We start from the raw sequence: 17,470 nt of genomic DNA, 5'->3' as shown, positions 1-17,470 counted from the left end.
ACAATTCTCAAATGGAAATTATATGTTCATCATATGTGCTGTTTATTGTATTGAACTAAAATATCTATAATGAATTATTTTTTATTTATACACTTAGGCAGTTTTATTGTAAAATAATTGAAAATTACACAAAAGCACAAAGATAATTTTAGAAAGCATTATGTACAAAAGCCTTTATAACAGTATTCATTAAGAAAAACAGCAAATTGTAAAAGCACAAAGTGTCTATTAATTAAAATATGCTGTATTCCTGAAAATGTTCATTTTGTTTTTTTATATAATGGACGGTGCACAAATGAAAATTATAATATGAGATTGTTTTTTTCAGAAATAGGACCCTTATTGCTAGTTAAATCAGTACTTAGTAAATTAGTAAATTTTACTAGCTCACATAAAACTACTGTGTTTGTTTCAAGGGTGAAATTTTACTGAGGTTACTGTAAATTTCCATTGAAATAAGATTCCTACCAGTTTTTGCCCTGTTAGGCCTTCAAGGAGGTCTAGGAGGCGTCTCCCATCCTGGAAGTCACTGAAAAGGTTCTCTATGTGCTGCTTCCCAAACTGAAATAGAAAATATATTCAGTTAAACAAAGCATGCTTCCAATGGTTCATTTCCATGATTATGCCTTTTGAAATTTAAAGTTGTAGTTAACAAATTTAATTATTAATTGACCAAGGGTGATAGATGGAAAAGAAAGTTCAAATTAAAAAGCAGAACAAAAGAAAACATATATCATCATTATGTTAAATATATTTGAATTGTTTTTGAACAAGAGTTGGAGATCTAAAACCCAATTTATCTAATTATCCTAACTTAGTGAGTGTGCATTCTATAATGGAGACAAAAACAAATACTTAAATGATCTTATAGATCAAAGTGGGAGGAGGAATAGACACACAAAAGGAAGAGAGATTATATGCAATTTGCCCTGGGTGAAAATATAAAATGAAAGCATTGTGCACCTGGAAGTAAACTATACTATCAGAGTTTTTGACATCCTTGTCACAAAGAACACATTTTTTCTCTAAATATACACTGTGCACCCTGCTTCAGGATGACCCATTCTTATTTTGGATAACTGAAATTTTAGGAGGATCTTATTTAAGTACAGTTGGAATAAGTTTATGAAAGTTTTTCATCTATTTTTCCCAGTTCTGTGCTCAGGAACCATATTAAGGAAAAATAATAGTTACTAATAATGAGTAACATTTTTCGAGTAACTAGTCATGAGAGACATTGCACTAAATGAGTGGAGCTTATAAATTTTGCAACATTTCTGCAGGTTTAGAATTAATATACTATTCTTGCAGGTGATACACAGAGAGGTAGAATACATGGCCCTTTGTCACAAAACTAGGAGATAAAGCCAAAATTTTGGCTAGATGTGTCTAACTCCTGAGGCCTTTGTTCTTCTATCCTGTCATTCTGCTTCCTTGGCCTTTTTATCCTATATTTGATTATCTTTCAAATATTTTATTTCTTCTGCCATAGGTTCCCAAGTCTTTTCCTTTTCTGCTTAAAAATCTACAATTCCTTCATATGAGATTATCCTCAGCTCTTTCACCACCCAGTTTATCTAGAAAGCTCTAATTTATCAGTCACAGAACTATAACTAAACACCAATAAACCTGAGCTAGGTACTGGGTCTGTAAATCAGACAGACATTACCCATCCCTTACAGAGCTTTTGTCTGGTAAGAAAAACATATTTTTCTAGGAGGTATATGACATGAAGTAGTAATGGTGTACTTAACACATAATTTTGGGAAATCCAAGAGGCTGGGGATCAGGAGTTACTGTTCCCAGAATGCCACGTAATCATTCTCATATGAGCCTTTAGGTGTTTGCGCTATTATCTACTCCTTAGATTATACACAAACTTTAAATCTCACATGTCAAGAAAATCAAGGAAAGTTCTGATTTCTAAACAACAAGGCATTCCTGATACTTTGAAGATTGAAGTTATAGTCATCGACTGCTCCGTATAGTCAGGTAGCCATATCAATGACAAGGTCTATGGTTGCCTGCAGGTAGTTCATCAGCCTCTTTATAATCATCATTAGGGATCACATCACACAAATGCTTTGATAATGTTAACAACTTATTCTTTTGAAATTTTATCCCTATGGTTCATTTTTAAATTTCCAGAGAAAAAAATGAAAACAACACAAAACACTAAAAATGCTGGAATTTATTTTAAAAGCAGCTTTACAACACACAATGTATAAGCAGTGCCATTTTATGAAACTTTAAGGAACGCTTTCCACTAATAAGCAAAGAAAACGAATGTAAACTTGACAATAATATCACCAAGAACTGCATATCTAAGCAGAAATAACTTGATATTTTGAGGGAAATAGGAAGGCTTTACTTTCAAATTAGATGAAGATAATACAATACATCGAAAATGTAGGGGGGACTAGGAGCAAAATTTTGTAGATGCAATTAAGAAAAGTATGGCTTCTAAATTTCTTAAGAATGTTGCATATAATAAAGTGTCAATTTTTGAATAAAATAAAAGATAGTTTGCTGACAAAGGTACTTGTTCTTATATATAAATATATATATATATCAGTTTTAACAGATTAATAAAATCTGTCAAAACAAGAAGGATGAGGATGACAAAATGTTGTTCATTCAAAAATAAGCAGAAAGCGAAAATATGAATTTTGGAGGTATAGAACAAAAGGATTATATAGTATCAAACACATTAGAACTATGTTTGGGGTTGGGGATGAGGAGTCTAAACAAAGATCAACAAGGCAGAGAGGATCTTGCTTTCAGTCCAAACTTAAACATACAGACCAGAGTTTTTAATCATTCTCACTTTCAAATTGAAGCCAACCAAAATGGTGAGGGAGTAAAGGACGCTAGGCCAGTCAGAGGCCCACAGATAGACCTAACTGAGGTACCTAGAATGATGAAACAATGAGGTGATAGAGAAAAAGACAATTCTTGGCACAATATCTAATTGTCAAAACTCATACAATGAATGATACATAAAGGCATCATCAATTAATTCCTATTTGTTATATCCATCACATTTTCTTGTAGTTTGCTTCTCAGAATGTTTCACCCCAACAAATGAAATTAATTCACCCTGGTGTATGGCAGTATCAATTCCACAGTGTCTGAAGGATCAAATTTTCTATTAAAATATGTACTTTATAAGAATTTGTGGCATTTTGTTCTTCCTCTCTTAATGTATGTTTGTTTTAACATAAAAGTAATTTAAAGCATTAAAAAAAAATTTCCTCTCCTCCTATAGTCTAAAGTGATTCTTAATGAAATGTTCAATCTTTAGCCTGCAATGTCATAGGCCTTCAGATGCTGTGTTGTTTCCCCTGTAGTATGAATATCTCAGAAAAAGCAAAACACATCTTATTCTTGGATGCTCCTCATTTCCTGGCTTTACCTACTTCACTACTCATTCTGCAGAGTTATAGACATAATGTAGCAAAAGGAACTCACATTTCAGAGGCAGAAAGAGCTAACTTTTGAACTCAAGTCTCCTGTTTACAAGCTGTGCTATCTTGGACAAATGACTCAGCCTTTGTGCTGCACAATTTACTCATTAGCAAAATGGTATTGAAATAATATCATTTCAGAGCATTCCTGTGAGGTTTAAAAGAAGTAATATATGTGTATCCTACATACTTCACATGCAATATGTACTTAATAAATAAATATAGGATAGCATTAATGTTTTATATTTGTATTCATCCTTGTCTATATCTCCTTCTTGGTCCAAATTATAAGTATATATAAAATTATACCATGCTATTGTTCTACTGGAAAGTGCAGAGTTCATCTATAATGTGCTCCTTTGTCTCTTGACACCTTTGTAAAAGTGAAAGTAAAGGACGGAAGATATTGTCTACACACACAATTACTAACACTAGTAAATGTAGACAGTGCAGGGAAGCTTTTAGAAGCTTCCAGCTCTTTTTTTTGTATGTTCTTTGGGTAGTTTAAATCAAACATCCTTTTGTTTTCTTTCCTATTCATCTTTGACATCTACCATGTCTTTTGTTGGATGTGATATTCTGAATCATGAAAACATTAATATTTCCTTAAAATTTCACCTTTAATGGCTTTCTTTTCAGATTCATGATAATGTTTTTTTTAAAACATTAAATCCTCTTTGGGCCATATGACCCTGTCTTCTTTCTCTGTCTTCAATTCTTTTCATGACTAAAATTTTCTTTATCAAGTGAACCTAGTGAACTTTTGATATTACTCAGCAATTTCATGCACTTACTTATATATTGTCTCTTCTCTTGCTAACTCAATAACAAGATGAAAAGATCATAAAATAAGACAATAATCTTTTTACAACATTGTCAGTATGAAATAAAGAAATATGAAAGCACAGACAATGTTCAAAAAGATTAGTATGTGACATAAAGTGGAAAAAATCCAAGTGAAAAGACTGAGAAAGGTAGAGAAACACATTTCTGAAACTTTTTAAATGTCTCTGACTCTTCTGAGTTATTGTGGTCTTTTAATGTGGAAATACAGAAGGATCAATACAATGTTCTGGTAGGAGGTAAAGAGCACAGGGATAATTTAGCATGACCTTCTGGTTGCAGAAAGGTCAAGCCATAGACATATCTATTGCTCAGAAAGTCAAGAGACTTCTAGGTGATTACAAATCTCTAGACACTAGAAACAGCAAAAAGGAGTGCAAAACTGGGGATTCAAAATGTCCTGGGGAATGCTCCTGAACTGCTTACAGTAAAATAATGCCACCCATTGTAGTGTAAATAGGCAGATTTCATAGACAATTGTTTTCCTAAGTGCAGGCCATAAAAAGTATTTCATGCATAAGAAAAAAACTGCTTTATTGCAGTAAAATTTAATACAGGAGAGTACACACATTTGAAGTGTGTAGCTCAATGAATCTTCACAAACCAAATACACTTATATTACCAGGAACCAGATGAGGAAATAAAATATGGCCATTACCTGAGGAGCTTCCTCATACCCTCTTCTGTGGTCTAGACACCTCCTGAATGACCACTACACAGATTTTTAGCACCACAGATTAGTTTTAAAAGGTATGTCATAAAACCGAAAAAAAAATAGCGCTGGCTTAGTATTTCGTTTTAGAAATCTAATGACTGAAGATATCAAGCTTATGCAGAGAGAATTTGGAAAGGAAAAGGTTCACATTTATAAAATATGTTGTACAAAACACAAGAAAATCATGTAATTCTGTGAATAAGAATATTTACTCCATACTCAAAATGCCTTGGTTGAAAACCCAAGTCTGCTATATTCCACTTGTGTGATCTGGGACAAGTCACCTAACCTCTCCATGCCTTGCCATTTCAATCAATAAAAACAGGAAGTATTATTACCCATATTGTGGTGATGCTGCAAAGAATTGAAGAGAAAGGTTCATTGTAAGAAATGTTTATCGGTTTTAGTGATCATGCACTTATTTCAACATTTTAAATCAATTAACCATATTTTCTGTAATTCTCTTTGTAATTTTGGCCTCAAAGTAACAGAAGGAACTAACTTCAAAGTATTATCATAAAGATTAAATGGGTTAATAAATGTAAGGTGTCCAGCATGTTTCTGAAATAGAAAATGATCAATGAATCCAATTACATTTTATCTTTGTTCCTTCAAGTACAATCACCTGGAAGTAGAGAGTACAGCTCTACTTTGAAGGTCTCACGATCCTAGTAGGACTTGGGTAATTTTATGAGATTTTTACAAGAAATGATTTATAATGATGGAGGCAAGATCTAATGAAAACACTGGAACTAGTAAGATAGAAGTGCAATTACTCCTAGACTGAAAAAAAGAGTGGTTCATGGTCCTGAGACAAAGAGAGAGCCAAGAGAACCACCTGAAAGAAGTTTTGATATTGTGTGATTAACATAGCTAGTCTACAGTAAGTGAGTACCCTGATCTTTCTTTCTGGTCTCTGATCTCCTGTCAAGGCTTCCATTGCCCAAAATCAAATGAAAGCCAGAGAGCAAGGGAGTTTACTAATACAGTCCATAGATCAGTCACTCACACAGGAAAGAAAAGAGCAGAGAGTGGCCATGGATGTATGAACCAAAGACATTCAGCACCCCAGACATGGAAACAAAGTTCCTTGACTCCAAGAGATCACTGTCATAGATGCCTATGTCAAGGAACAAATGAAGGCCTCAAGGCCTCATCTTTTTGTTGTTGTTCTTTTTCAATGTCATTGCTAAGAGCCAGACATATCACTGGGACATGTTTTCTTCTTTAAGAAGGGTATCAAAGTACTGGAGTGTTTCTTGGGCTTTAACAGATGAAAATTAAAATGTATTTATTCATTATTCTTTAGCATTAAATACTTTTAGAGACTTTTATATACCAGGAATAGCACTAAAATCAAAGATAATCAAGAAAAATCCAAGTTATTCCTTGGAGCTAAGTACTCAAGGAAGTACTCAAGAGCTAAGTTAGATAATATAATAGGTTTAAAATCTTTCCTGATATAAAATGTTATTTGACAGTAACCCTTAATAAAACATAACTACTAGGACCCAATGTTCATTTTATACTATGAACTACATATGACACAACCAGATTGCACATTAGAACTTTCAGCAGGAACTACACAATAGTTAAAGGAAATAAAGCTATTATCTGTAAATGGTTTGCTATAAACCCAAAAGTAAAGTATGCTTTAACCAAAATTCAGCATGGTTCATTATCTGAAAAGTTTTATCTTTAACATATTGCAAATAAGTGCTCAGATATAAATCTAAATTTAGGCCATCTAACTCCAGATCTCTTAACCATAATCTATGTTGTAACTGTCGTTTTAAGCTAAGTTTCTTTGACTTTTACCCATTTCAGTGTCAATAGTAGGAAAGTTTTTCAGGGGCTTTTTCATAATTTCTTTCTATAAAGTAAGGATGATTTAACTAATTTTGTTTTTCTTTCTCTTTCAGTTTCTGCATGCCATATACATCTATATATAATTTATTAATATAACTATTCCTTGTTTTTGGTTGAATTTGTGATGAAAGGATACTGACACAGTGGCATTTCTACACATATGCATTAGGAAAACTCTTCCAGGTCATAAATTCTTATTGTTTTATCATTCAACTTTGGGAATTCCATTAATTCTTCAGGACTGTAGCATGCCTAGCTCACTAAAAAATATAGTAAATACTACTCTAGAGCCCAAAATAAACTTTAAATTCAGAATTCACTCTGAAGTTTTTGAAAAATGTGGCTTTTGTGTTAAATAAATTAAAATACAAAAGAACTCCCACAAAAATGAAACTATACCAATCAAAATATAGGAAATATAATTCTCAAAGGTGATGAGAATTAAATGAGATGATAGTAAATGGAAGAGTAACTGTTATAGTCATACCTTAAAGACACAGACAGACATGCACCTACTAATGTGAAAGTCTTTCATTCACTGATTACATATTAAGTAATATGGTATATGGAAGCAAATAGGCCCTTATTTAAATGGTAGTACTAGCTTTTCCCAGTCATATGAATAACATGGATAAATTACTTAGCACTTAGTTTATTTTCCTCAGGTGTCAAAAGAGAGGGACCGTTAAGTTACTCAACCAAATTTAATCAGTATTATTCACATGTTTCATTTTATCCCAGACAACAGGAAAAATAGGATGATAAAAAAAAATATATTGCCATTGTTTTCACAGTTTTTATCACACTACAGGAAGGAGGTATACATTAAAGCGAATATAATTATAGCACTGTGTTATAATCCTGTCAATACTGCTGTCATAGGTATGGTGCTCACACAAAAATAAGAGATTATATCTTCATTGGAGAGAATAACAGAGGCAAAAATTCCTCAAATGAATTTATAAGGCTGAATAAAAACTAATAGGTAGCTATGGAAAGGGAAAGAAAATGCAAGCAAAAGGAACTTCAGACGATAAGCGTCAAAAAAATGAAATTTTATGAGCCTTTAAAAGAACTTTGATAAGCCAGTTCTTGAATTATAGGAGTATTGTGGATGCATGGGAGATGAAGCTACTACAGAGATGCAAGAGATTGTATCAGAGAGAATTTATTAGTATCCAAAGGAATTTGGGCATATGTCTGATGGTCTTTTTTTTTTTTCATGCTTTCAGAAGTGGTTTCTCATTCTGAGAATCTTCAAAATTTTTTGCATTAAAACTTAAGTCATGTTTAACTTAATATTGTTTAGGAAAGATGAAAGTTGGCTTTGTTTAGAGGATATTCTTGTGTGAAATACTACTTGGCAAGAGAGGCATGTTGTCCAGGGGCATCTGCTTTAAATGGTAGGTTAATTATACAATTATTTCAAATATTTCATCCTTCCCTGAATCCATGCCCTTTGCAATGTAGCACTGCTGCTGTTCTCTTGTCTATTTCCCTGCTTATTGAATTGGTGTCAGGTTTTGACTTACTTTATCCAACAGCAGGCAGTAAAGGTGGTTGCATTCCACTTCCAAATAAAAGCCTCCAAAGGACTTAAAAATTTTTGTTCTCTCATTCTTGCCACCAGCATAACCATAGGAGCACATATGAGTTAGGTTGCTGGAGGATGAGGCACATGGAGCAGAACCAACATGCTGTAGTTGTCCCAGACCATCCAGACATGTATAAAAGTTCAGATGAAATCAAGAAAGCTGCCTATTCAACCCCCAACTAGCTAGGGACACATGAGTAAGTCTAGGACAACCTGCATGTTTGAAATAATACAGTGATTATTTTAACATACTGAGATTCGAGGTGGCTTGTTACATAATGATAGAGAGCTATACATGTCCACATATGGATGTTTGTTTCTATATAAAAGAAAGATGTCTAAAAAATTATACATTATAACAATGGATTATTTACAAAATATCACTTTTTAAAGAGTTGCACTTTTTGTGAAAAAACACTTCAAGATAGAAAACAATTTTCTGTTGAAATTGATATGGGTAAACAACACAGTCTCTAGAGATTTGACTCAACAAGTGCTCTAGAGAAAAGCAGTCGATATATACTCTTTACAGCTCTTCTAATATCATCTTGCAAAAAAAAACCCCAAATAATTAGCCAAACCCTAGTATTTTTAATTCTTAGCTTCATGGAAAACGAAGGAAATTCAACTGCATCAATTTTTAAATATTTCTAACGCTATCTTTAAGAATGTGTGTTCTTAGCCCTTCTGTTGTAGTTATATATTGCCTCTACAACAAAGATTTTATTTCTTGCCAAATATATTCACTTAAAGTTAATTTAGAGATGTTAAAAATTGGTGGGCCTTTTCTTTCTGGTCCAATTTGTTTGATTTTTACTCTGCTGTCACTTTACATAAAAAGTCTTGTTTATCTTATTTCCTAGACATTTCCAAAAGAAAAATAGTGAATCAAAATAATTCTCTATGAACTAAAACTGTCACCTTCAGTTAGTGTTTCCAGAAAAATGCATTTCTAAACAACTGCCAAAGGAAGTAGTTAGGTTTAACAATTTTTCCTTACAAAGCTCAAGCGAAAAATTTAAACTTGTCCTATAAATTAATTAGAAAGTCTCAGTAGGCATCTTTTAAAAATAGGAAAAAATTACTCTCCCAACTCTTTGAGTAGATGTCTTTCCCAGAAATTTTCTGTTATTGCATTACTTAACTATAAAAGGTGTCTATTTCAGTAATATCTTTATCAACATCAAACATTTGTTAATTGTAAACACTGCTGTACAAAATATTTTATTTCAAGAAAGCAGCCACTGCCTCAAACTAACATCAAGGAAAAATTAAATTGAAATCACCTTGGTTTAAAAGTATAATTTCTGGGTTTAAAAATGGAAACTCTATCAAACAGTTATCAACTTTTTCAAAGGCTGGTGCTCACTCATCTGGCTGAATGAGCTATTCTTTGCACCTTCAATATTACCAGGAATATATCAACAATCTTTTATTGAACTTGGTCTATGTTATCAGAGATAAGAATTCAAACAAAAACAAAATTAGATTTAAAATATAATATATTAATTTTACTTGATTTTGGAAATAGTTTCTTCTGATTTTAAAATCAGTAGGTATACTTTATGAAAAACTAATATTAAAAAAACAAGTAACTTATGCTACTCAACAACTGTCAGCATATTGGTTATTTTTTGCACAGCTTTTCTACTTATATCTGAGCATATTTTTCAAAGTGAAATTATTTCACATTTATATTCTTTATTGTCCAGCTCCTCTGAGAAGTCTTAAGTAAATTCAACAAGGTATTTAAACTCAATCTCAAATCCATTCTTTCTGATGCTATAAACTCTAGTCTTCATTCCTACCCCACTCCATTTTTTAGTTGTTGATTTCATTGAGCCTCATATAATAGATATTTATCTGCATAATTTAAAAAGATCTTTAAATTTTTACTTTGAAAAAATGAATCACATTGAATCCTCATGCTTAATATCTTAAAAACTAGACCCTCCTGTGTTGGCATTCTCCCAACTATGGTCCCATTATGGGCTAACAGTTTTGTTTAACTTAAGCTGTACTACCAAGACTAGATAATAAAATGTGTCAATGTCTAAATCAAAGGGGTTGACCTGTCCATAGTTCCCCAAGTCCTGTCAATTTGGAAGTTTGAAACTCACAGTTGACCTGGGCATTTAGCATGAAGCAGCAGTGAGAATTATCTTGACCTCCTCATTTTATGGAATGTTTAATGAAAACAAAGATTTAAGAGTTAATTTACTAAAAGGTTTTGATATTTACATTTATCAAGCCCTTGTCATTCTGTCCATTTCCCATTGCATATTTTACATAATTGTGTGGGTAATCTCATGAAGAAATAAGAATTGATTCATTGATGTATGTATGAACAAAGTAATACAGAATACTTAATGTGATTACATACTTTACAAAGCAGGTATCATCTTGTATAATAACACTTAAATCATTGCCAACAATCATCTCAACCCAATCTTAACTCCTTAGAGGCACTTAAAAACATAGGATCTTTAAAATGGGCTTTAATGTATTCTATAGTGACTAAAGCCATTTTGACTACAAATTAGTCTTTTAAAAAAAACAACTGGGAATAATAAGGGAAAAAGATACATGATAAAATCCTGCAATCAATTTGTATTTTTATGTATGATCAATCGTGAATTGATAGAAGAGTAACAGTTTCAAAATTTCAAGGATAAACACTCATTCGATATGCAACAGGAAGCATGTGTCAATAATGATCAAACTGAAAACCACAGCAAATTGGTGCAAAAACATAATATTTATACTTTTACAAAACAGTAATGGCAGTGGTAATAACACAACCTTGCCCATGCCAACATTCATAACAGAAATAAACCTTCAATGAGGGTATACAACACCACACTGAAAAAATAAATGCCAGTTGTTGAATATGGTGAAACTGTTATATACCCATATATGAAAATGGAAAAATGAGACCTGTTGAAACTGTTCTAAGAAGCGAGGAGGGGGAATAAAAGAGAATGATGGAGGGAGTAAATTTAACTAAGGTATATTGCGAGCACTTTTGTATGTGTCACAATGTTCCCCAAATACAACAATAATATAATAAGAAAAATAAAATTTACAAATAAAGAAAAAACAAACATAAAAAATGCCATTTTGAAACTTTGGATTAAACCCAGTGTATGTGCTAGGCCCTAGCTTCCATGTTGAGCACTGAGAAAATAAAAGAAGAAAAAAATTGGCATTTGGAGCCAGAATCTAGTCAGTAACAGACTCTGGCCCCAACATGGGTTTTGTCTGTTTGCTTATTTTGCTTCTCTGATGTCTTATAGATTCTGTTTTTGGTGGTACTAGAGTTTGAACTCAGCTTCCTACATTACTAGGCTCCCAACCATTTTTGCTCTGATTATTTTTGAGATAGGGTCTTGAATTTTTGCCTGACCTGGCTGGATTTCAATGTTCCTATTTACATTTCCTGTAAACTGGAACAATTTGTGCATGCCACCATACCCAGTATTTTAGTGGTTGAAGTGAGGAATCCAGAAACTTTTTGTCCAGGCTAACTTTGAACCATGATCCTCTTGATCTCTACCTCCCAAATAGCTAGGATTATAGTCATGAGCCACTGTGCCTGGCTAGACTCTTTTTTCAAAAATTATTGTTGAAATGGGGATTAATTTTGACATTTACCAAAGTTCCTTCAAAATATCATACTTGAGTCAGGTACCAATGGCTCATGCCTACAAAATCCTACATACTCAGGAGACAGAGATTAGGAGGATGGTGGTTCAAAGCCACCCATGGTAAATAGTTCAACAAGATCATATCTCAAAAAAACCCTTCACAAAAAAGGGTTGGTGTAGTGGTTCAAGATGTAGGCCCTGAGTTCAAGCCCCAGTACCACATAAAGAAAATACCATACTTGAATTCATCCCCTCCATCATCCTCCTGTATCCCCCCTTATCCCATTCCTGGAACAGCTTCAACAGGTCCCAATTTTCTACTGTCATATATGAGTACTTAATATTTCCACTTTATTCACCCTCCTACACTCTTTTCCTACATCTTAATACCATATCCTACCCTTATCAAAATTCCTTCCCTTGCTTCCTTCTTATAAGTTTTGACTTCAGCCCTACATAGAACAGTCCTCCTTCAACCTGGAATCTTTTTTTTGTTTTAATTTATTTTGATTTTTTTGTACTGGGGGTACATTGTGACAATTACAAAAGTTCTTACAATACATCATATTTGAATTCGCCCCCTCCATCATTCTTCTTTATCCCCTCCTCTCCCTATTCCTGGAATAGTTTCAACAGGTCTCATTTTTCCATGTACATACATGTATACATAATATTTCTACCATATTAACCCTCAAACACCCTTTCTGTACATCCTCCCCTCTCCCACTGTTACCTACATATTTTTCTTTACATTGTATTCTATTTTTTCTCTCTGATTCACCATTAGCCCCTCCTAACTCTTTCTTTAGTGTCTTCTGCAGCCCTGAAGTACTTAAAAGTCATTTCATGCCTTCAGGTTTGGCTACTCCATCACAAGATATTCTCACTTAGAATTTAATCTTTACCTTAACTGACTTGTAATCATAAGGGGCTAAAGTTTTCCTCCTTTCATCATCCTAAAGATCATGTGGTATGTTAACATTTGACATGTTAACTGATGCTTTCTTTTATTTATTATTGGAAGCTATATGTGTATTTCTTTCCAAAGTTTAAATTTATTAGCATAAAATGAAAAGAAATTACACCAAAACTCAAATATTATACTTTAAGGAAATCTTCAGAAAAGATCAGAACTCTACACTGAAAAATCATTAGTATTTTAAGTGTTGATGACATATTAACTATTTCATAAATAAAAGACTTGGAAAGACTGCATAGTGATAGGAGCAAGTTGACTTATTCTATTTTTTATTGTTGTACTGGGGTACATTGTGGTATTTACAAAAGTTCTTACAATATATCAAATATATCCTATTTCATTGTAAAGCAGATAAAGTTGAACAGCTGCAAAACAGACAAGATTGAAAGAGAGTATGTTGTGTAAGACAGAAGCCACTGCTGGGGGCCTCTGAGAAAGGACATAATCGTCCCTTTCCCATTCTGAGACTAGTCTTAAAATTCTAGATATGTTTGAGAGAGTCCCAGAGTTGAGAAGTCCTATACCTTGGCAACTAGGACATGGACTGTGTGGTCAAAGCAACTCAGAGAATCCTCCCATCATAACATCATTATAGTAGAGAAAGCATGGATGAGTCAAGTGTTAAAGCGGGTGAGACTGAAAGGGTGCTCCTGTACACTCCACAAATCCCTAAACTGGTAGGGAAGTGACATAGAAGAGGACATGTAGTCAAGGATATGACTGGATACAGGTCATCTCTGCTGGTGATAGGGACATAGAAACCAACAGACAAAAACAAAAAGGATGAATTGATTGAATCATTAGAAGACTACCAATGAGAATCACTATACACTTATCACCTCTTTTTCCTGTATGTGACATGAGTCCATTTAAACTTCAAACTACATGTCAAATTCAGTAGTTTGACATATCATATTGACTAACAAACAGGCTGTTGATCATTGTAATGCTGAATATATTCACTTTATAGCTCTTTGATATGCTAAATTGCAATTGCTTTGATCATTGCTTTGTATCCATATATGAGAGCATTTAATGCCTAATTGCATGCTTTGAATCATCTTATCTTATAGATAACAAACAATGAATTACTCCCTCTAATAACAATCTACACTTTATGAAAAATCTCTCCTTCTAAAACATCAATAAATATTTAGTGATTATCTACAATGTGACATACATCATATGGGAATTTCTTGATGACTATTTAGTTATATTTCTTGTGCTTACTGTCATCCTGGGAAGATGAGCACTCAATCAATACTAGATGATAGCACCTGAAAGAGAATTACAGGCCAAAGTTGCATAGATAGGAGGTTATTTCTGAGGAAGTGAAATTCAAGGTAAGATATGAAATGAAATGTAGCCATACTGTTCAAGGAGGGGAGTAAGATGAATGGATCATGAAAATGTGGTATTTATACACAATGGAAATTTACTCAGCCACAATGAAGAATGAAATTTTATCAATTGCAAGTAAATGGATCGAACTAGAGAACATCATCTTAAGTGAAGTTAACCAGGCTAAGAAGGCCAAATATTGCATGTTCTCCCTCATATGCAGATCATAGACTTAAAACAAATGCAGTAATATTATTAGACATGTGTCACACACTAAGGGGAGAATGTGTAAGGGAGGAATGGGGAAAGGGAAGGAAACCTAAAACTTGAATGTGGTTGATGTGGTCCCTGTTGAGGAACTAATAAAGTAATCTTAAATTGGAAGAGGGCATGATGGGAAGGGGACCAAGAAGTAATGAAGAGTTCTGGTAGAAATGAACCAATGTGGATTGCAATACACATGTGCACGGAAACACTAGGAAACTCTCTATGTAGCTCTCTGTATCTCAAATTAGTAAAAATGGTATGTCTTTCTTATTATCTCTTGTGTTTTCTCTTCAACAAAATCAGAGAAGAAGAGGGTGAACAGGTTCTGCCTGGAAGTGAGGAGTTGGAGGGGTGGGGGGTTGGGGGGAGGTGGCACAAACAATGTATACACATGTAAGTAATGTAAACATGATAAAATAAAATGAGAAAGAAAAAATAATCAAAAAAAGGAGTAAGAATACAATTACAGAAAGGGGAAAACATGCACAAAGGGAAATAGAGGGAATGTTGCTAAATTCAGCTCTTCGCCAAAGAGGAACAAGGGGTAAGGCATGATAGAGATGTTATTCCTAATGCAATGGGAAGGCTTTGTTGAATTTTGAGTACAGGAGAGATATGATCTAATTTCCATTTGATAACAACATCTCTGTTTATTGTCAAAGATATGAAAGAGCATGTAAAAATCAACGTGGAGACTCCAGTGCCTTATCCATTCCTTTTGAACTCTTAACTTGTTTTAGTGGCAGCTATGAGCCAAAATCTGTCTAACCTGCCTCTCTCACTCAACTGTTTATCAACCTTGCCTTGGGGATTCAGAGTCTTGATTTCACCCAACCTCCCATTTTTTTTTGTTTGCTCTACAAGTCCTGTTGTCATACAAGCATGCTTTCCTGGATTTTCAAGCCACATGACAGTCCATTACACACCTTATCCTGCCTCCTACAAATTTCAGGGGAATATGTACCACTCCTCCTTTAAAAAAAATTCCCTAAATGTGTATGTGTATTTTTGAGATAATCGGTTATAAGTGTCTCTGAGATTTTGATTCATTCTCATCCCTCTTCATTCATATATAGATAAATAGATAACTTATAGACATAGATGAATTTATTTATCTATAAGTATTATAAGTACAATGATCTATATGTATTTATATACATGTGTGCATATTAGGAAGTATGTCTTTTTTTATTGTTTATTCATTTATTCATATGTGCATACATTGTTTGGGCCATCTCTCGCCCCTGCTCCCCTCATCCTCCCTCAACCCTCACCCCCCTCACTTCCAGGCAGAACAAGTTCCCCAATTTTATTGAAGAGAAGACATAAGCAATAATAAGAAGGGCATAGCATTTTTGCTAGTTTGAGATAAAGATAGCTATACAGAGAGTCCTTTCATTGCTTCCGTGCACATGAGTATTACAGCCCGAATTGGCTCATTTCTACCAGACCTCTGTCAGTTTAAGATTATTTTATTTGTTCTTCTATAGTGTGTACATCAAACACTTTCAAGTTTTGGATTTCCTACCTTTCCCTATTCCTCCTGTACATGTTCTCCCCTTAGCGTGTGAACCATATCGAATAATATTACTACATTTGTTTTAGGTCTAAAGTCTGCCTATGAGGGAGAACATACAATTTTTGGCCTCTGAGGCTAGCTAACTTCACTTAAGATGAGGTTCTCCAGTTCCTTCCATTTTCTTACAAATGACAAAATTTCATTCTTCTTTGTGGCTGACTAAAATTCCATTGTGTATAAATACCACATTTTCTTAATCCATTCATCGGTAGTGGGGGATTTTGGCTGTTTCTGTAACTTGGCTCTTGTGAATAGTGCTGCAAGAAACATGGGTGTGCAGGTGCTTTTGGAATAACCTGAGCCACATTCCTTTGGGTATATCATTAAGAGTGGTATTACTGGATCTTTTGGCAGATCTATGTTTAATTTTTAAAGAAGCCTTCATATTGTTTTCCAAAGTGATTGTACTAGTTTACATTCCCACCAGCAGTGTATTAGGGTTTCCTTTTTCCCTGCATCCTAGCCAACATTTGTTGTCAGTGGTGTTCTAATAGCAGTGAGGTGGAATCTTAGTGTGGTTTTGATTTGTATTTCCTTTATAGCCAGGGATGGTGAGCATTTTTTCAGGTGTTTTTTGGCCATTTGATTTCTTCCTTTGATAAGGTTCTGTTTAGTTTGGTTGCAAACTTCTTTATTGTTTCATTGATTTGGAGGGAGTTTAGTTTTTTGAGCTCCCTGTATATTCTGGTTATTGGTTCTTTGTCGGATGTATAGTCAACATTTTCTCCCACTCTGTGGATGGTCTCTTCCACTTAGAGACCATTTCTTTTGTTATGCAGAAGCTTTTTAATTTCATGTAGCCCCACTTGTCCATGATTTCTCTAGTTGCTGGGCTTCTAGAGTTCTATTGAGGAAGTCCTTGCCTACACCTATTGCTTCCAGAGTATTCCCTGCTCTTTCCTGTACTAACTTCAGAGTTTTGGGACCTATATTAAGGTCCTTAATCCACTTTGAGTTGATACTAGTACAGGGTGATAGACATGGATCTAGTTTCAGTTTTCTACAGGCAGATAACCACTTTTCCCAGCAACATTTGTTGAAGAGGCTGCCTTTTCTCCATCGTAAGTTGGCGCCTTTGTCAAAATTAAGGTGGGCATAGCTGTGTAGATTTATATCTGGGTCCTCTATTCTGTTCCACTGGTCTTCATATCTGTTTTTGTGCCAATACT

General features: G+C 33.9%; 1 protein-coding gene across 12 annotated transcripts in view; it reads right to left on the bottom strand.

Annotated features, from left to right (window-relative positions):
* Dmd (dystrophin) overlaps positions 1-17,470 on the bottom strand; it is a 2,168,746-nt gene that overhangs the window by 1,726,220 nt on the left and 425,056 nt on the right. For all 12 annotated transcript variants that reach the window (XM_074062730.1, XM_074062731.1, XM_074062740.1 and 9 more), the window contains one exon: positions 469-561. In XM_074062730.1, the coding sequence (XP_073918831.1) occupies positions 469-561 (93 nt within the window). The remainder of the gene's footprint in view (positions 1-468; positions 562-17,470) is intronic.

Source organism: Castor canadensis, chromosome X (genome assembly GCF_047511655.1).
Source record: "Castor canadensis chromosome X, mCasCan1.hap1v2, whole genome shotgun sequence".
In the NCBI taxonomy this organism is placed as follows: domain Eukaryota; kingdom Metazoa; phylum Chordata; class Mammalia; order Rodentia; family Castoridae; genus Castor; species Castor canadensis.
Note: the sequence above shows the minus strand (reverse complement) of the source record. Positions and strands in the feature narration are given on the sequence as shown.